The sequence below is a fragment of the Penicillium bovifimosum genome (assembly GCF_028826915.1).
Source record: "Penicillium bovifimosum strain IBT 22155 chromosome Unknown utg000005l_segment0_segment0, whole genome shotgun sequence".
Lineage (NCBI taxonomy): Eukaryota > Fungi > Ascomycota > Eurotiomycetes > Eurotiales > Aspergillaceae > Penicillium > Penicillium bovifimosum.
In genome coordinates this window covers 2,515,280-2,534,684 of record NW_026622714.1, presented here as the reverse complement: position 1 = coordinate 2,534,684, position 19,405 = coordinate 2,515,280, and the positions used below count along the sequence as shown (strand labels likewise).

General features: G+C 50.8%; 8 protein-coding genes across 8 annotated transcripts; 3 read left to right on the top strand and 5 right to left on the bottom strand.

Annotated features, from left to right (window-relative positions):
- Nucleotides 1–2,158: 2,158 nt before the first annotated feature.
- On the top strand, nt 2,159–3,111 carry rho1 (Rho family GTPase RHO1; the record flags this gene model as incomplete). Its single annotated transcript, XM_056666884.1, has 5 exons — nt 2,159–2,226; nt 2,317–2,344; nt 2,473–2,670; nt 2,758–2,892; nt 2,947–3,111. 5 exons carry the CDS (start codon nt 2,159–2,161, stop codon nt 3,109–3,111), a joined length of 594 nt encoding a protein of 197 aa, XP_056520480.1.
- Nucleotides 3,112–3,965: 854 nt separating this feature from the next.
- Nucleotides 3,966–6,522, bottom strand: N7515_006139 (uncharacterized protein; the record flags this gene model as incomplete). The annotated part of the gene is made up of 4 exons (XM_056666883.1): nt 3,966–4,781; nt 4,834–6,075; nt 6,126–6,219; nt 6,275–6,522. The coding sequence occupies 4 exons, from the start codon at nt 6,520–6,522 to the stop codon at nt 3,966–3,968; spliced, it is 2,400 nt and encodes a 799-aa protein (XP_056520479.1).
- A 321-nt stretch (nt 6,523–6,843) lies between these two features.
- On the top strand, nt 6,844–8,194 carry N7515_006138 (methionyl-tRNA formyltransferase; the record flags this gene model as incomplete). The annotated part of the gene is made up of 4 exons (XM_056666882.1): nt 6,844–7,102; nt 7,159–7,229; nt 7,277–7,404; nt 7,462–8,194. The coding sequence occupies 4 exons, from the start codon at nt 6,844–6,846 to the stop codon at nt 8,192–8,194; spliced, it is 1,191 nt and encodes a 396-aa protein (XP_056520478.1).
- A 68-nt stretch (nt 8,195–8,262) lies between these two features.
- Nucleotides 8,263–9,482, bottom strand: N7515_006137 (SDR family NAD(P)-dependent oxidoreductase; the record flags this gene model as incomplete). The annotated part of the gene is made up of 9 exons (XM_056666881.1): nt 8,263–8,285; nt 8,345–8,423; nt 8,483–8,545; nt 8,598–8,686; nt 8,745–8,796; nt 8,856–9,026; nt 9,076–9,162; nt 9,224–9,368; nt 9,433–9,482. 9 exons carry the CDS (start codon nt 9,480–9,482, stop codon nt 8,263–8,265), a joined length of 759 nt encoding a protein of 252 aa, XP_056520477.1.
- A 607-nt stretch (nt 9,483–10,089) lies between these two features.
- Nucleotides 10,090–10,965, bottom strand: N7515_006136 (glycosyltransferase family protein; the record flags this gene model as incomplete). Its single annotated transcript, XM_056666880.1, has 2 exons — nt 10,090–10,821; nt 10,876–10,965. 2 exons carry the CDS (start codon nt 10,963–10,965, stop codon nt 10,090–10,092), a joined length of 822 nt encoding a protein of 273 aa, XP_056520476.1.
- Nucleotides 10,966–11,263: 298 nt separating this feature from the next.
- On the top strand, nt 11,264–14,041 carry N7515_006135 (uncharacterized protein; the record flags this gene model as incomplete). The annotated part of the gene is made up of 3 exons (XM_056666879.1): nt 11,264–11,396; nt 11,440–12,332; nt 12,383–14,041. 3 exons carry the CDS (start codon nt 11,264–11,266, stop codon nt 14,039–14,041), a joined length of 2,685 nt encoding a protein of 894 aa, XP_056520475.1.
- Nucleotides 14,042–14,521: 480 nt separating this feature from the next.
- N7515_006134 (sugar porter family MFS transporter) lies at nt 14,522–16,565 on the bottom strand (the record flags this gene model as incomplete). Its single annotated transcript, XM_056666878.1, has 8 exons — nt 14,522–14,673; nt 14,734–14,807; nt 14,870–15,300; nt 15,380–15,387; nt 15,441–15,985; nt 16,046–16,270; nt 16,333–16,409; nt 16,470–16,565. 8 exons carry the CDS (start codon nt 16,563–16,565, stop codon nt 14,522–14,524), a joined length of 1,608 nt encoding a protein of 535 aa, XP_056520474.1.
- Nucleotides 16,566–17,277: 712 nt separating this feature from the next.
- On the bottom strand, nt 17,278–19,379 carry N7515_006133 (glycoside hydrolase family 154 protein; the record flags this gene model as incomplete). The annotated part of the gene is made up of 3 exons (XM_056666877.1): nt 17,278–18,437; nt 18,524–18,822; nt 18,898–19,379. The coding sequence occupies 3 exons, from the start codon at nt 19,377–19,379 to the stop codon at nt 17,278–17,280; spliced, it is 1,941 nt and encodes a 646-aa protein (XP_056520473.1).
- Nucleotides 19,380–19,405: the final 26 nt, after the last annotated feature.

The following is a 19,405-nucleotide window of genomic DNA, read 5'->3' as shown; positions in this document are numbered from 1 at the left end:
GGATAGCCTAGGAAGATAAAAACCTGCAAAGGTACCTACCTATAGAAGAAGATCTAATGTGGATATATATCACAGTTCCGTGTGATGGAAGTTCACCAACCGTCTCTGGCAGGTCGAGGTCGAGACAGGACCATGTCAACATTGAACAACATGATCTAGTTAAGTTCAGGTTTCTAACTAACTATTTCGTTCTCAAGCCTCAGAATCGAATTTATGATGGACGCGAAGCTAAGGACTTGGCCCCTGTTTGCTATTTTTAGGCAACCACGCCATCATTGGAGCTAGCGATATCACAATTCCACTCTCAGAACAGCGGCTTCAAGAATGTGAAGTCATGACTAATGTAAAGCTCGAAACCTAGGTAACTGTTAGTTAGCGTAACTAAGGGGTGAGTGAGTTTGATTGTCAGGTTTGACGCTTTGGATCAGAAATCCAAAATTCCATGCTCTAGGTGGCTTCTCGAACTAACAACACGACTTCTTGGAGTCAGCTGGTGCATGGAGTTAGGAGCACCGGGATTGGCCCCGGCCCGATTGGGGCATCAGCAGCACACAGTACGCAGTGCAATACTAATGGATACAGTATGTGAATGATCTCATGGATATTTCAATATGACCGATTACGTACCCAAAGCATGTAGAGGACCGCCGACCGCACAGGAGCAGATCAACATCAGAAAGGACAGTCTCCCAGACAGAGGTACAGGCGTCTACTGCGTCCGCTACTGAGGTGTATAGTACGTAGCCTCGAAGTGATCGTCATTGGACAGCCGAAAGGTCCGAGTCAAGCATTTTGACCAAAAGGTTATCAGCACAGCCACCTAGGAGTCCTCCAGGGCTGCCCACAATGGAGAGGAAACTTGGAGATCCCGGTAGGGATACTACTCCGTACAAGTACAAACATTGCAAATCGACATGCAAATAGTCGAATGTATGGAATCAAGCAAGTGATACTAGCCCATATTTATACATAAGTTTCAACCCATAACGGAGACTGGAATGCCGTAAGAGATTTCGGCCGTTGATTCGAAGTTCAGAAGTGAATTTTGGACCGACTGAGAGCCTACAACAATCCCGGTTTTCAGAGAGGCCTAGTTGATGGAGCTAGTAAAGCCAATGTCTAGGGATTCATCCGAGATTGCAAGTGTTGCTCTGAAAGCCAAATTATGTATACGGTTTAGGGTGACCATCACTGATTCACTGTCACTGAAGACTGAAGTAGGGCAGACATAATCAGAAATAATTCAGGGGGCCATGAACGTGATATCCGATGTCTTTAGTGCCAACTGTGCCATGGACCATGGCATGGCATGATCGCAGGTTACACAGCCACCGTGGCTGTGTGGGCTGTGTGTCAACAAAGAGACAAGAGTGGAGCTTTGTCTTGCATATGGAGCAGTTTTTCTGGTCTTAGCCACACATACCTAGGGCTGTGTGCATTTCCTCTTTTCCACCCTTTTCTTCGCAGAAGGGAAGAAGGGATAAGCCACAATAGAAACAAGATAGCCTGAAACTCAGGGGGTACACATGGGTAGCTAAGTTAGCTCATCGTAGAGTGTTAGCACGAAGTACGGAGACTGGAGACGTAAAACATTTACCAAATACTGTGTACAGATACCACCCAGCGTATTCTGTCCGTATGTACCTTTAATGCGGGCACATGCGCAATTCGATACTTAGGACTTTGGCCCGGTGATTCCTCCACTGACAGAGGGAGGGGGGAAAATCCACAATACCGTACACCAACGGCCAACAACAAATACCGTAATACTGCCACCGCCCACTGTTGTCTGGCCTGGTCTTCTATCTTTCTCTCCTCCACCTTCAAATCATCAATCCATCGTCATTTTCTCATCGTTTTCCATCGGAAATAACACATTCATCTTTCCATTATCTCTCAAGATATTGCAGTCAGCACCAGCTGATCTATCACATTAAAGGTACGACACCGTTGCGCCCTCGAACACCGTTAGGGATCACCCTTTTCCTCTCCCCAAGGAGGAGGGGGCTCAAATTGTCCCCTTCTCTTCGATAATATTTCCTTGATGTCCCTTCACGCCCGAGTATATTCTTGATACTGGATACAATATTGTGGATTTGCCGGGTCTTCTGGCTCGTTCTTGTTTCTTTGCCCCTATACTGACTTGTTCCTTATCAAGATGGCTGAGATCCGTCGCAAGCTCGTTATCGTCGGTGATGGTGCCTGCGGTAAGACCTGTCTGCTTATGTGAGTGTCACTTTTGGGCCCCTTTTTCGGGGGCGCGTCTGCGCGCCCAGCGTTCACTTTGTTCGATCCGGTGATCTGACTGAAGTCCAGTGTGTTCTCAAAGGGCACCTTCCCCGAGGTAAGCTCTATCATAGCCCCCGACCCTCTGATCTCGGTTCTATACTCTGTCCCTGATTATGGAGCATACAACAACATCGACCCAAAAAGCAAAATTTAAGAACTCTTATCTGACTCTGATTTCGTCAGGTCTACGTCCCCACCGTTTTCGAGAACTACGTCGCCGATGTTGAGGTTGATAACAAGCACGTCGAGCTTGCTCTTTGGGATACTGCTGGCCAGGAAGATTACGACCGTCTCCGTCCTCTTTCATACCCCGATTCACATGTCATTCTGATCTGTTTCGCGGTCGACTCGCCCGACTCGCTCGACAACGTCCAGGAGAAGGTGGGTGCCTATCTGATTGATCGGAAATTTCGATGCAACGTGATATTGGGTACAATCTGGGCCGACTTTGCTAACTTGGTACAATAGTGGATCTCCGAGGTCCTGCACTTCTGCCAGGGTCTCCCCATCATTCTTGTTGGTTGCAAGAAGGATCTTCGTGATGACCGCAAGACTATCGACGAGCTTGCCAAGACCTCACAGCGCCCCGTTTCGACAGAACAGGTACGTTCTCCTTCCTCATGATCAGTTCCAACAGGGATTAATGTGTCTCTATAGGGTGAGGAAGTCCGCAAGAAGATCGGTGCCTACAAGTACCTTGAGTGCTCGGCCCGCACCAATGAGGGTGTCCGCGAGGTCTTCGAGGCTGCCACCCGTGCTGCCCTCTTGAAGGCTGTCAAGGGCAAGGGAGGCCGCAAGAAGGGCGGCTGCCTGATTCTGTAAACTAAGCCAGTTGCTGAAGTTGTCTGGCTCAGGCGAAGATCTTATGGATGAGAGCCTCTCCACAGCGACCGATTGGTGACGTTTTCCTCAGGAAAGGAGGAGAGCTTCATGGCCTGCATGCGAGATTGTGGATAATATCGAATCCGGGCACCCGAGTAGTGGAGTTCTCCCCACAATTCAGCTGGTCGACCCTGTGTTTTTCTTTTGCCTTTATTTTGCAGAATTTGTCTAGGGAGGCGTTGTCTTCATCATAACCCTGTGGGCTTTACTTTTTCTTTCCTCTCCGCGTTTCGACATCGTGAGTTACCAAATGTCAAAACTGCCGCGTTGGAGTGGCAAATATAAAACCGAAAAAGACCCAACTCAGAAATGGGAAGGATCATGAGTTGAGGAGGAGAAGCCATTCAGTGTAGCACCTTCCGTGCAAAGTGATCAACGTGACTCGCCTTCCCTGGTCGAGTTCCCCCTGTGTCATAGATTCTTGTCCCTGCCGTTTATCTCCCCATACGCGAAGAGCTTTTGGCTTTATTGTTTTCTCTCTCTCCTTTATTACATTTGTTCCTTTCTACAGCTAATGCATGATATTGTTTATCTCCATTCGATAGGTACCGTGTAATCCTGTAGCATGTATGCCTAATACCTAATATAGCTGCCTAGGTGTATTTCTTCATAGTAATTCGGGCTGTATGTGGCTTGCAATACAGAGCAGCCGTACAATCTCCAAGCCCATATTAGGGCTGTTACCTACTTAAGATGGTACTAACTATGGCATAGGTAAGCCAGGTGTCTAGGTACTCATATCTGTACAAATCACATGCATTAGGTATGTAGGATATAGCCCAACCACATTGGCACTACTGATTCAAACTCAGCAAACCCTCAATATACCGCCTAGCATCCATCCCAAGCCCTTCAACAAGCTTCGACGGAACCATTTCTGCACCGGAAGACCCCAATCCAGCAGAAGATGACGCACCGCCAAGATCCCGGAAGAAGCGAGTACCACTACTGACTCGACCATGGCTAGCGGAGGTGTAATCGCTCGCCTTGCGGACAAGGAAAGCCTCGCGCGGCGGAGGGGGGCACCGTGACCGAGCCTCTCCCGCGTGTTCATCGTTTGCCATTGATGACAACGCGACGGATGAAGAGGCGACGGAAAGCGCGGTTGGTGTCTTGTTGTGAGGAATGCGGACCCAGACGACCCACCACCCGCGGTGGGTTTTGCTTGTGCGTTCGAGCTCTTGGGGGCGGGCGCGCGTGTCTGTGTATGTTGATAGGAGGCGGTGGTGGATTGCTACGCTCTCGAGGCGGGACCATGGTTGTGGGGATGGGGATGGAGAGGGGGAGATTGAGGGGGAGCGGGTTGAGAGGTCGGGAGAGTTTGGGGTGATGGCTAGACTGGGGATATTTGGGATAGAGGAGCGGATGGTTAGGTGTTGTGGGTCGTAGACTAGGTCGTATATTGGCTGTGTTTGTGTAGAGAACCGTTTGCTGGGGTCCGTTGAGGTCTCGGACATGGCGATTCGCGAAGCGGCCGTTGCTGGAGATGTTGAGGATAGGAGGGGTTTCTGGAGGGGCCCGAGTTGATGATGGATGCTTGAGTAGAGGGATGGAGATGATAATGCTGGTGTTTCAGGCTCGAAGAGGAATGTGAACATGAATGGTTGATACTGATGCCACATATTAGCTAGTTGTTTTGCACAGGATGAGATAGAGACGTACCACATAGATCACCACTTGTAACCTTTTGAGGGCCCCGTCTGGTGCACCCCCCAGTTGAACATATAGAGACCTATGCACTATCCGCGTCTTGGGAGTGGCGCGCTCAGAGTTGGGCTTTGGGCTTCCCTCTTCGATATCATCCAGTATCTCGAGATCATCGCGAGGCCCCAGAACGAAACGACCAGACGGTTGATTACTGGTGGTGTCCTGACGGTCTCCGTCAGCCGGCGGCGATTGCACAGCACTGGAAGGTCGACTCTTCGGGGCTGATATATTCGGATTAGGTTCATCTTGTGTTGGGGTAGAACGGCCAGCAGACGGCGTGGATCCCGACTTTGGAGAGAAACTCCAAGAGGAACCATATCCAAGAGTGAGATATTTCATGACAGTCTCTGTCGGAAAAGTCGCATTATCGGTCTTTTCTGGCGGCTCATTGCTTGACTCTGCCTTATTATCCGTGCCTACTGCTGGAAGTGGCTGGGGTGCTGCCATCACCAACGGACGAGGTATTCCCGGTGTAAGACTGCGATCCGGCGTTGATGGCTGATGGGTATCCAGTGAAGCTTGCCCACCACGCTGCTTTCGGCGCTTACGACGACGCAGCGAGGTTGGGTCTCGCCCAACCCCATATGCCGCATCACCAAACCGATAGATGCGTTCCATCCAGTGCGAAATGTGAGACAATGAATGTCGAGAAAGAGCCCCGACGCCAGAGAACACTACCCCGTCGGATGGGCGGGGATCGTTATCTGCCCCAAGCCATTGGCTTTGTTCGTTTGACCTTTCTGAAGCCGGGGATCCCTCAAGATGTTTGGACGGATCGCCAAACCTGGAGACGACCAAATCCACCAAGCCCTCTGTCCTTGTCACAAAGTCTTCAAGTACTTCTCTTTCCCCGCTGCCCCACTCTTCCTCCCCTACGCCGATCCCCAATTCTCCCCCAGCGGAGAGCTTGATACCATTGTATATCTCGACGATTGGGTTTCCGGTCAACTGTATTTCCCAATCCCAAGCAAACTTCTCCCAGAATTGATCAAGGAAACGGCAAAATGTGGGCCTGCCAACTCGACTGAGCAGACTGTCCAACGTGAAGTCATGCTGCAGAAGGAACTGCGAATGCGCCCGACGTAATTGCTGGATCATCAAAGCCGGCGGCCCCATCTCTCGCGATGAATATTGGAATGCCGGAGAGTCTGTGGACTTTTGAGCTGGATCGGCGGGTAATCGAGTCAGGTCGATTGACTGGCTTGACATGAGCTTCAGAATCTCTGCGATATGCATCAGCCACTTACGGCAACTATCCACCAGTCCTTCTCCAACTCAAGCAGAATGACTCGGGCTTTCTGTGTTTCGACATATTCCAGCGTCTTCCCAGCGGAAAAGTTACTATACACCAAGCGCGATGAGATTAGTCCATCTGCGGGGGTGCAGATATGCCCACCTAGCAAAGTTGACCATGCCCTGCGCCAGGCCTATTTGGCGTAACTTCTCATTCTCCTCATCTTCAAGGCTTTTGTTTGCGCCATCTTCTGCCGCGGATTCATTGGTGAGCCGCGCATGGCTCGATCTCGAGGTGTGGAATACGATCTGGTCCGCTACCGTCTCATCGGTAGCTCCGAGAGTTGGGTTATAGATGGCAAGGTATGAAAGTTGGGCTGGTATCACGCAATCATAGTCGCTTTCAGGCATCGCATAATCGGATGGTGTTTGAAGTTCGCATTAGACAGGTATTAGCAGGGTAAAGGTCGAGAGACAGATGAGCTCGCGGCGGCATTCGAGGGGATGTTGGCATCACTACGGCCGACGGTAGCCACCATGCTTGGCTTATTGACAATCATGCCCAAAATTCAGGGCAGAAAAGGGCGGTAGCATTAAAGTATCCAATAGGAGACAAGTAAACTAAGGCGGTCACCATTTTACTTGGTTCACGTGAGCTCCACGATAAGAGCTATCATGATTGGGGAAGCTTCAACGGGACTTTGCAGCTTGTTGCAGATACCCACCAGAAACATGTGGATTATTCCTGGTCCTGGAAGTCTACGACTCTGCAAGAGGTCTCTTGTCTGTCGAGGAATTGCGTTCAGGTCGTATGCCACCAAGGCATCTGACCCGCTCCGCATCCTCTTTTGCGGATCCGATGAATTCAGTATCGCTCACTTGAAAGCTCTCCATGCTTATCATTTCAAGAACCCCGAGCGTATTTCTTCAATTGATGTGGTGTGTAGACCTGGAAAGAGAGTTGGAAGGGGATTGAGGCAGATCCGAGAAGGTATCTTCGCTTTGCGCTTCCTTGGAAGGCCATGGTTCCTGATCTATTTCCTATAGTCCCGATTAAGGCGGCCGCATCTGCTCTCTCCCTCCCGGTCCATGAGATTGACACCTTTACTGGATGGACGGTAATAGCAAATCAAAGCCCAATTGGTGTTCTCGCTGACTCTGCTAGCCTCCGGCTTCCCCGAACGGAGACATAAACTTGATCATTGCTGTCTCATTTGGACTTTTTGTTCCGCCGCGCATATTAAATGGCCTCAAGTATGGGGGCATGAACGTGCACCCCTCGATACTACCAGCGTATGTGGCTAGTGCTTACTCAAATTGAAGAATAAGATGGTTGATCTGATTGTTTAGTTTCCGCGGTGCTGCACCGATTCATCACACTCTTCTCGCCGGTCACACCACCACTGGCGTGACGGTTCAGACCTTGCACCCAAAAAAATTCGATCATGGAGTCATCTTAGCACAAACACCAGCTCCCGGGCTTGAGATCCCCGAGCCGGAGTCCTGTACCGTTCCCGAGTTGGAGAGCTTCCTTGCACAGAAAGGAGCACAAATGCTTGTGGAAACCATTGATAAGGGGCTATTCGTTCCCCCAGTATCAGTTGCAGGTACTGAACAAACAGGGGAGGCAAGCCACGCTCCCAAGATCACCCCAGAGGACCGGCACATCGACTGGACGAACTGGACTTTGACGGAGATCAAGCGACGTAACCGAGTGATTGGACCTCTCTGGAGCAAAGCCCTCTGCTCATCCAATGCCGCAGATGGACCTCTCAAATTCCAACAAAAACGAGTCATTTTCACTAATACCGAGGAAGTCGATCCACCAAAGGGGTGTGATTCATTCTCAGTCCTCCCTGGTCTGCCGTTCACCAACGCCTCTCACCCCGTCGAGCCCAAGAAAACACGGCAACTCTACGTGTTTACTGCCGATGGGAAGGTTTTGCGTATCAATCGGATGAAAGTGGAAGGCGAACAAGATGCAGAAGGGTTGAGAGCCGCTATCAAAGCTCGCATGTTTGCTGATCGAGCATTCCATTATGAAGGCCGGGATCTGACTCCCTTCCGCAATCCTCTTGTATAAATATGACCTATGTACAGAGTGATTTGTACTTTATCCTGTGCTTTAGCCCAAATGATACCCGCTCACTTCTAGCAGATCGCAAAGCCAGAATCTAAAGATTGTCAGTCGCGAATCAAACAACAATTGTCTAGGAGAGTGAGGGTTCCTTACCAATTTGAACGGTCTGTCCGGTTATAGAAGTATTCTTGGCGAGCGTGACGAACATGTCGGCGCAGTCCTCCACCTCAGGCTATAGCAGGATTTGTCAGTACGCGGAGGAACCTGAGGGGGTGGAGTGGGAGTTCTTACTGCACGCTTGAGGGCGGTAGCATTTGTCCAACCCTCAATCAACTCGGGAGCAAAGCGTTGACCCTGGGATTTCGTCAGCTTATACCAATACTGCCGTCAAGTACAAGTCACTTACCCAATCGGTGAGCAAGAGACCAGGAAGGATGGCATTGATGCGGACTTTCGAGCCTTGGCTCTTAGCAAGACACCTCATGAGATGGATTACTGGATATTGTGTCAGTGGCCCAGTCAACGAATGCATTTCACAGGGATGGTATCGTACATGCTGCTTTCGACACCGCATAAGGCAAACTGCTGCCGCTTGCTGTGACGCCCTGGGAGAGTGAGGATCAGCATCCACCGTCGTCCAACACATGAGCCGAGCCATGCTTACCGCAGTTGATGCTGTGATAAGGAAAACGCCACCCTCTGGATTCGCATTGAATGTGGGCAAAGCTGCCTTGAACAAATAGAAGCTGCTCTTGACATTGACAGACCAGCACTTGTCCCAGTCATCGTCGTCCATGGCATCGAGATCGGCGAAATTGGTTATTTTTGTCCACCCCTTTTCATAGATTAGCGATTATCACTCGTCTTATGACATTCCAACCTACAGCGTTGGAGATAATGATATCCAAGCCGCCGAACTTCTCAATTGTGGCTTTGACGGCATTGAAACAGTCTTCCTTGATACCTGCATCCTGTTCACAGAACCTTGTCAGTGGATGAAAAGGACCGGCGTTCAGTCAAGGGAGAACATACACCTTGAATAGCCACTGTTTTCACACCATATTTGCTTGCGAGATCGGCAGCAAGCTTCTCTGCGACATCCTTGCTGGAGACATAGTTGATGGCGACGTTGCTTCCCTCAGCGGCGAACTTCTCGGCGGAAATAGCACCCAGTCCTCTATTGCATTACGACGTTAGCTTGGTTGAGTATGGCAGTGTGCTCCAACTGAAGTCTGTCTTACCGGGAGCCACCAGTAATCAAAACATTGCGACCTGACAAAGAGCAAGGCATTTTGAGTAGTGTAATATGGTATACCACTGCGATTGGAACAGCTCTTATGCTTCAAAAAGAAGAAAAACAGAATGTTAAAGCAGTTGAGGGCCGAGGAACACCGATCTACCTTGCTTTACCCGATGCGGGGTAGTTGGAAGATGTGCGGAGTTCGTTGCGAGTGGATCAGGCAGATAGCGAGGCAGGTACAATCGTTTGATAGGGCCTAGAACGTTTGATTATACTATCTAGATGCGACTGATAGGACTAATTCATCTGTGTAGAACTGTCTCGGACATTGAGACAACCAGCTCGGGGCCATGGTATGGAGTGCACAGCTCGTTGTGGGGTCGGAATTTCGAGCTTGAGCTCCTCAATGGCGCAATGATTCATAGCAGCCTACGCATTGATTCCAGATGCTTGGCATAATGTGCAGCTTTGGTATAGAGAGAGAAATCATGGCAGACTACGAGAAACAGAAAGTCCAGCTTGGCAAATAACTCAATTCCAAGGTACCTACATGAGGCATCTACCCATTAGCTAGATTCAATTGGGTATCATATCCGCAGATATCGGAGCTCAAGATCACAGCTGTGGGCCTGAGAAAGCCCACGAGGATACACAGCGCTCAAATCACCAGCCACCCTGCATATTGGGTTCTCTTCATCCCCCACCAGGCCCGCCGTCCGGCCTGAGCAGGCCATTGAACTAGAAAGCGGTCGACCAATGGCAACAGTAATACGCCGGAGACACTGAGCGAGTTCACCCGAGCCCATGATTCAACGTAGACAGTGCGCAGCTTTGGCACCGTCGAGTTGACTTGCAGACCCAGACATAAGGCACCAAGTCTATTCAGACAAAGGAAGAAGCGGATGATTTTAGCAGCCGCCACGACGCAGACAGCTGTAGCGGGGCCGTTTGTGAGAATCAAGTCCGGATAAGGAGAAGTATACTCCTCGGGAAGCTTTTGATCAGGGTGAAGTCCACGAAGAACACACAGGCAGACCCAGAAGCACTGGAGTGTCGAGAATGGCGCGGTCAGATAAGATTGATGGACCCGCCGGGCACGAGGCACTGTGACAATGCTGTACCGGTCGTTCTCAGTATGGCTCTGCAGTTTCTGTACGTGCTGATCCTCGAACTCTTTCGCTTTGCCAGCGCTGAAGTCATCTCCGGAGCTAACAAGGTATGTCCGATACGTGTAGATGTGGGGGTCAAGCTCCATACGATCAAGCATGTAGAACATCTCAGCTGTATGACCACCACTCCCAAGGACCACGAGCAGGTGGGTAGGTGATCCTTTTGGGCGGCATTTAGGAACAATGGTGTTTTGGGAGATCGCGAGGGAGAGGAGGATTATCTGGGACAGGAGTTAGCCAGTATAGATTCGATGGTATAGACGAGGAGCACCCACGAAGAGAATGAGGACTGCAAGTACAATCGCTAGAATGCAACATGTTAAGACAAAGTCCCAGGACACCGTAAGACTAAAAGATAGATGCATCTTGGGCCGTTGATCAGGCTCCGAGTTCGGTGAGACAGCCCGAGGCTCTTAGTGTGACATTGTTGTAAGGAGAGAGAGAATGTCCTGGAAATCAAAAGGAAGAAAGGAAAGGATCTCGGCCACAATGGCAGTGAGGGACAGTCGAGAGTTGCAGATCAGATAAATTGGAGTCGCGGACTCGCGGTACACGTCCCCCGCACGTGCAAGCTCGACCGTTTTATTTTCACTCGTTGGCATCCGCAACTTCTCCCTTGTTTACACCCACGCTGTCTGCGTTTCCCTCCCATGTTACTATGCCATGGCTTCTCTATTCTCTAAGCGTTTGAAATGCTTTTATTGCGGGAAACGGTCCGCTCGTTCTCACCGCGGAGGACCTATTTGCAATTTCCGATGCGAACACTGTGAGGCTGACAACTTTTTCGATGAGGTCAGTTAATTTGTGACCTTTTGTGCATTAATACCTGCCCTTTGAAGCTTTGCTAATGTCGTCCCTTCTGATGGAGAAGAATGGAGAAATTACAGATCCACCAGCTGTGGTCACCAACGCTGAAATCTACGCCTCCGGCGCATCAAATCCACCCTTTGAATCTACGGACTTCAGCGGATCCCAATCATTTTGCGCAAAATGTGCTCGCAACCAACATTTATTTACAAGCTCTTTGGCTTCCTACTTTCCCCCGTCCGATGATCCCTCCGATATCGAATACGAACGAGGCTATGAACAGTTCCGCAAGAGCTTGGAGGATCGATACCCTCAAGTCTGCGAGTCCTGCGAACCTCTTGTGAAATCTCGCATTCGAAAAGCTGCATACGAAGCGAAAGCAGACCACTTAAGGCGCATGATGGATCAAACTCGGGCAAATCGAGAATCACGAAAGGCGAGGTATCGGAGCTGGAGAAGCTTGCTGCTTGTTGCCGGTTCACTTGCATACTGGGCTAGTATTGCTGGCCAGCTTGCATGGAACCTGAACAGTGTGGCCACTCTTTCTCCGACTGGGCAAAGTCTCGATGTTGATTCGCTCCCCGCTGAACAACCTTCTGAGCCGCCTGACTCTGTGATGTCGTGTATCAACCATTTCATCCGTATGCGGCGAATTGCCAGCGTTTGCTCGCCTGACTTAGCACCAACTGCGGGTCTGGCCCTGGTGGCAGGTGTGCTTTCGCTTTGGTGGAATCCGAAGCTGCGCATGAAGATAGACGGAATGCCCGGCAAGTTCCAAGGACTTGCAGAGTACTACGAAACCCAACTTATCGTCATCGTAGCGCGATGTGTTTTTTGGGCAGTACTTAAGGATCCATCTGCTAGTGGGGTGAGACCCAGCCTGCTTCCAGCCCTACATGGTTCGATGATAATCTTCATTATCCTGGTAGGTAACCTTTTCCCCTTCATGGATGCTACATGCGCTGACTCAATTAGTCGGTTTCTTTTTCTCGATACATTGTCAGCTACTCCAATCGTCCACTCGTCAACTGGTCGGATAACAGTTGGGAGACTCAATTCCAAAGTCCCAAATCGTCTTCTTCAGTTCCCGAGTCACCTCGAACTGCAACGTCCGGCGGCGTATCAGACGCAAATGCTAGTGGGCTGCACCAACGATTTCCGATTGGTAAACTAGCTCAGCCTCAATCACAGTCGCCTGCTGAGCAGCCACCCACTGTTGTTTCTAATTATGCCGACAATGATGGCATGGACTGGTCCCCTTCCATTACTCATAACCTCCGACCGACCATCACGCGGCGAGATCAGCCATCTGTGCTTGACGGTCCGCATCCATTTCAGGGGCAGATTCCAGCAGCCCCAACACCTCCCGCGTGGAAGCTTCGCACTCCTACTTCGACGAAGCCCATTGAGCAAGTGGTCCAACCCAATCCGTTCCACCGCAGCCCCACACAGTCACAAAACCGATGGCAGACGCGTGCCGACGCGGAACCTGTTTTCAAGGATCCAAAGTTCTTCCCTCCCCAAGATCAGGACACATCCACGGGGCTGGAAACATTGTTTGATCGTGCCTTCAATTTGCAGCCTGATGCTGCCCAGGGGACTGGCTGGTCTCAAGCAGGACAAACTCAGGGCTCTGCGAGTGACGTTACAACCCAGAACTATCTATTTTATGGATGGCTCCGACTAGGCTTGCTAGTGAGCTTTATCAGTGCCTGGACCTTCTCCCAGAATCACCAAGTCTTGCTCCCTGGCAATTACGTGGAGATCTCTGCTCTAGGCGTTGCAAGCCTTGTTGCAGGGTTTGCTTTGATCAGCATGGTAAAACGACCCATTGGGCAATGGAATGGGATGGAGATACTGATTTCTATTACCGAACTCGCTGCCGCCGTTCACATGGGGGCACATTTGCCAACTGTTTCGTATAACCGGGACTACTTTGATCGTTACGGCAAGTTCCTCTTGATTTTCATGGCTGTCCAAGAGACTCTGAATGTGCTCTCCTTCTACAACAAGGCCAGGTCAGAAAGCCAGTCGCAGTCAGGAACAGTATCATCGCCGCCGCAACCGCATTATAGTCCACCGGGTGCCATTGACTGGTCCGGACAACAATCATCGACCAGCTCTACGCCCGAGCCTCGAACCAAGAGTCCACCTATGCACCGATCGTTCGAGTCGCAATTATCTGCTCCTCCACTCTCATTTGGTGATACCGACGGGGCCTCCAGTTTCTCATCTGCGTTACCTTCCGTGCCACAGTATGGACTTGCCTCATCTCGAACGGTCCATTCATTCCCCACCGCCAGTCAAAATTCATTCAACCAAGACAAAAGCCCGCATAGTTTCACCATGGAAACTCTCAAGCAATTCGAGCCCGGGTCTGATTATGAACAAGACTCCGATAACGACACTGTAGCCACAACTACGACCACTCGCACAAATTTCACAAATCACAACATTCGGTATGGGCTCGGCTCCGGGTTAGGTTCCAATACCTTTAATTCACCCCGGCGAGCCGGACTCGGATCAGGCATGGGTGGGCTAAGCTTGGATGATGACCCTACTCCCCGTCGCATGACTCGCAGCCAAACCCAGCAGGGACTTTCTAGTCGTCGCCCAACAAGCTATATTCGGTGATTGGTGTCTTGTCCTCAAGTGGTTCATTCATGAAAGCTGTTCCGCTTGTGTTCGGCATACCGCTGGATCCTATGCTCCTCACTGTTGCCGATCAAATCGCCACCCATCAATACGTTGTCAGACTGATTTCATCTTCCCCAAACCCTGAATGGGCCCTCACCAAGGCGTTGACAGCCTATATCATTCATTCCTTTTTCTCGACAATTTTGGCCTGCAGGTGTTGTTTCAAGCGGGCTTATAGCGCATGCGAATTCTTTTGTTTTATATTTGATTTAGCGGTCCCAAGTGGGTGTTGGGACCGCCGTACATATCCTTTGCGAGGGTTGGTCAACCCAGCTACTTGATGATGCATATGAAATTACGACGACCGATGTGATACTATCTCGAATCAAATTATCTATCTGGTGAAACACTTGTAGCATTCGATTGAAATTCCACGTATAAACATCCTAAGCAAATGATTCATGTCTAGGTCCCTTCCTACTCAGCTACCCTCTCAACGTGGGTGTGGAAGGTCTTATCCAAGGGTTCCTTGCCACCTGCAGTAGAGCCCGCACGCTCCTCATCAGCATTCTTCTGCTCAAGCAGCTGCGTAACACCAAAGAGCTCATCCATCTTCTCAAGCGAGAGACCTATAGGAACACCATTAGCAAAAGAACACAACAGCGCACTGCCATCGGAAATCAACATACCCTTGGTCTCGGGAATAAAGAACCAAACAAAGACACCCATAGAGAAACAGAAGCAAGCGAAAATAATATAAGTTCTGCTCAACCAGTCAGCAAACCCATAACTCAGATTTCACCCACCAGCCCACAAAAGACTCACCCATAACCATTAGGACCAACAGTAGCCAACATATTCGGCACAGCCCTGGCAACAACAAAGTTAAACAGCCACTGCGTAGCAGCACCAAAAGCGACGTTCAGCGAGCGAAGTCTGGCAGTCGGGATCTCGGAGACGTAAATCCAGCAAACGGGACCCCAGCCGAACTGGAAGAACGCTGCGAACAGGAAGATGCACACGAGCGCAACGTAGCCGGCAGGGATGACGGGTGCACCCGCGACTGGTGGCGCGATACGGACGTATAGACCGATGTAGAGCATGGCTAGACCCTGTGCGATGGATGTCCATAGGAGGGAGCGGCGACGACCTAGGGAGTCGGCGACGAAGAGTAGGAACACGCCACAGCCAACCATCTTGACGATGCCGTAGACTCCTGTTGCGAAGAGATTGGTTGCGTTACCGGTGACACCGAGCTAGATATTGAACATGGTCAGTATTTGCTTTTCTTTCTGTAAATTGGGTTGGAGATTGGGGTTAGGGCTTCGTGCTCACATTTTTGACTGCGACTTGTTAGCGGATTTCAATAATAGGGGTCACGAGGAGATCAACATACAAATTTGAGGCGCATAGTAGTTGATAGCGTTAGTTCCAGTCATCTGCTGGCAAATCATGAGGACGATAGAAATGATCGCACGCTTGCGATTGCCGGGAATAAGCCACATCTCCCTCATCAAGTCCCAGAAGCTAGACCCGCCGACAAGAGCACGCTCCTGTTCGAGCTGTGTAGCAATAGCCTGGAATTCCTCCTCGACATAAGGGTGGTCAGCGGGTAGGTGGCGGACTGTGGCGAGCGTTGCGCGGGCCTCTTCCCACCGGTCTTGTCTGGCCAGCCAGCGGGGGGACTCGTTGCACAGCAACATCCCCAACAAGAGGAGAACTGCAGGGAGGCCTTGCATGGCCAGAGGAACGATGTACATTGCGGGACCGGTGATGTTGAGGAGTGAGCCGTAGTTGATCCAGAATGCGAGCATGATGCCCATTGTGATGAAGAGCTGGTATAGACCTGTTAGGCCACCGCGGATGGCACGGGGTGCGTTCTCGGCGACGTAGAGGGGGTTGATCATGGAGGCGGCGCCGACTCCAAAGCCGCAGATTACTCTGAAGGGTACATTAGATTTAACTGCGTTTTAACGAGAGGCAATGGCATATCTGTCTCACCGTCCGATGTACATGACCTCGAGGTGGCCACTGGCTGCAGTTTGCATGACAATGCCGACGATAGCCACGACTGCGGCGAAAATCAAGGCCATTCTTCTACCCCATTTCTCAGCGATGGGGGAGGCGCACAGGGCTCCGAAGAAGCAGCCTGCTTGGAGTGTTGAGACGATGTTGGCGGATAAATTCGCTGCGGCGACATCGGAGATGTTCTCGAGCCCGTATGTCCTATATTGATGACACTGGTCAATACAAGCCAGACGACAATTCGTCCGGGAATGGAGTCTCACGCTTTGAATCCTGGCATAGTGAGAACTCCACCAATGATACCGGAGTCCATGCCGAAAAGCATTCCGCCAAAGCATGCCTGTAAAGAAGAGTTAACACTGTACTCCTACCCCTATCAATGTTGCCCGTAGATACTGACCGAGCAAGCAAGCAGAAACACTCTCCATCCATAGATCTCCTTAGGATCCTCTTTCATTGCATCATTGTGAACGACCTTTCTTAGAAGCCACGACATCTTGAATAGTAACCAAAGTAAGTCAAATCAAGAAAATCTTGACTAACTACGAGGAGGGGAGTGGGCCAGCTTATAAAAGCAATAATCTGAGACCAGCTCAGGATGAAGCTAAGATTCTAGATACCGTCGGTTACTGATATTCCTCTAAACGAACAAAATAGTCAAGCACTCCACACCTATGGGAGGTGCGCCTTCAAGCCCCGTTGTCTAGGCTGGCCACCGAGCGGCCTATGGGAAGAATTCGAGAAGCAAAATAAGGCGAACGGACATGAACGAGTATATCCACGAATCCGAAGCAAGATAGGACACGGGATGCAGGGGTGTACTCCTGCTCACATGGTTAGAGCCTTTGAGTTAGGCCAAGAATCTGACCTATGACTCGGGAGGCGTGTGGGGGTGTACTTCTGGGGTAGCATGGGCTAATTTACCCCGGACATGAAGTTTGGCTAATAGGAGATTAGGATGCTTATTGCAACGTTTAGCCGAAGCTGATGAGGGGAAGTTGTCGGCTGTTGATCTTACCCCGGACTGCGGAGAAACTCTAACTGGAGGCTAATCTACGGGCTAGTCCTAATACAGACAAGCTTTTCCAAGATTGGAGGGTCTAACATTCAGCGTTCCATGGTTCGATTCGTTAACTGTTTGTGGTCTATCAAGCAAAATATCTCGTTGTATTTGAAATATCATGTCATGGCAATTGGACTATCTGCGCTCAAACCGAAGCTGTGCCATCGATCCTGCTCTGTAGCCACTTCGGAATAACAGGCTTGTTTCCCCAGGCAGCCTTCCAATCCCGTTGATGATCGGGTACTGCACAGATGGCCGACACGAACCAGCATTCCTGACCAGCCGCCAGGTCCATGGACAGCGACGGCAAAAGTGTTCGTCCATGGATAATATTCGAATTAGGGTCGGCGAGAACAATCCGCCCAGCCCGTTCAGTACCCGATTGAAGCTCAACAATACCGACAGCCCCAGCCGATGAAACCACCAATCCACTCCGGCTATCATGCATAGACCCCTCGGTATCGTCCCCAGTCATAGGGCCCAGAATTCGACCGTTATCGCTGCGACATCCATAAATAGCAAAGGCACCCTCAGATGTCTGCAAAGCGCGACCGGTGCGCACGCGGTGGGCGCGCAGATGCCAGTTCTCATTCTCCTCTGTGGGGGGAATGAGAATAGTCTCTATATCAACGTCTGGGAATGGCTTCCAGCCAGAGACAAGGACAGGTAGGCCATTGGGCTCAGGTTGTTCGAAACGTGCATCAAGGGCCAGTCTTCTAGTCTGCCAGATGTCGCCACCGTCGTCTGACAATGCGAGCATACTGTCTGGAGCGTGCTGTTCCAGCTGGTAACCACCTGTCGGAACCGAATATCCAAAGGCAGAACTGTATGCGAACTTGCCATACTTGGCCTGCGTCGCTTTGAGGGGGTAGTGGCATGCTTGGCCGGACGACAACAGGAACGAATGCCCACCGCGACGGATGGCAATGTGTTTGGGATACTTCAGTGCCACCACTTCAGGTAAAGAGGAGCTCGGGTAGGGTTCCTCGGGTGCGGACCAGAAGGGATGTGTCTCCGGTAGGGCCAGTGGTGTGAATGAGAGACAACACCAGTATGGCGACCCGGGGGAATTGTAGTTCTCTGTCAAGTACATGTTGGCATAAGAGTATCCGAGGCTGAGTGTGCCATCGTTGTTGAACATATCCTCCTGTGTAGACCACCAGCGGAAATGGCGGAGAAGGATTCCTCTCACGACACCCCATGTCAGTGGCTCTGGGAGGTCGACGTCTGCGAAGCCCAATGCGCCCCAAAATCCAACCATGGCGAATCGGTATGTCATCGAGCGTCCGAAAGGAATGGCACTGCCTATTTGATAGACGGGACTGTCAGCACCATGTCACATCCTCCGAGAAGAGGAAATTATCATATCAAAAGAACCGCCGAGGACGTACCGTTACGGTCGAAGTAGTGCACAAAATCCTTAGCGAACTCTCGCGCCCGCTGACGATAGCGCTCAGCGCGCTCAGGATCAAAGTCTCCCGCTAGCTTCGAGTAAAGAAGCTGCAAGAACTGAATCGCGAATGAACCCGAGTAATAGTCCATTTGATGATGGCTCTTGGGGCCGTCATTACTCCATCCCCCGCCAACATGGAAGGTGTCCAAATGGTCCATATCAGCTTCAATGCGAGATAGAGAATACTCTGCTCCATTCTTTCTTAGTCCCAAGTTTGCGAAGACGCGGAACCACAGCCTGCAATCATCACAGCCAGAGTTAGCCAACCTGTCCATCCATCGACCCAGAAAAGCAATTCAAGATACAACATACCAATTCGTATTCGGCATCTCGCGCGCATTGATACTTGCCAACCAGTTACCAACGTTGGCCCTTTGTTTCTCTGTCAATGGATCCCAGAAGACATGAGGCGCAACAGCGAGCGCAAACCCGATCGGGCACATCTCAACCATTCGCTGATCTGAATCCTCGATATGACCCCAGAATTCCGCGTGTTCAGGGTCAGTCCCGCTGATTATTCCCTGGCGCCAGCGTTCGGCCTCGGGGTAGTCATACCCGCCGCCCAGTAGAGATGCCAAACCCCATAGTGGGCGGGCATACCCCTCGATTTGGGCGCCGGCTTCGTCGAAGCGAGTCGTAGATGTGCCTACTTTGACGCGTGAACCACCTGGTGTGAAGAGGGGTACTAGTGGATCGAGAATGGCACGGCATGCATCTTGGAGGTCCGATCTGGTGAGGAAGGGAGATTTGCTAAAGGCCTGCGCGGGGGTTCGGCCGTTGGCGTGGATGGACATTGTGAATCGTCAGGGCTGTAGGTGTG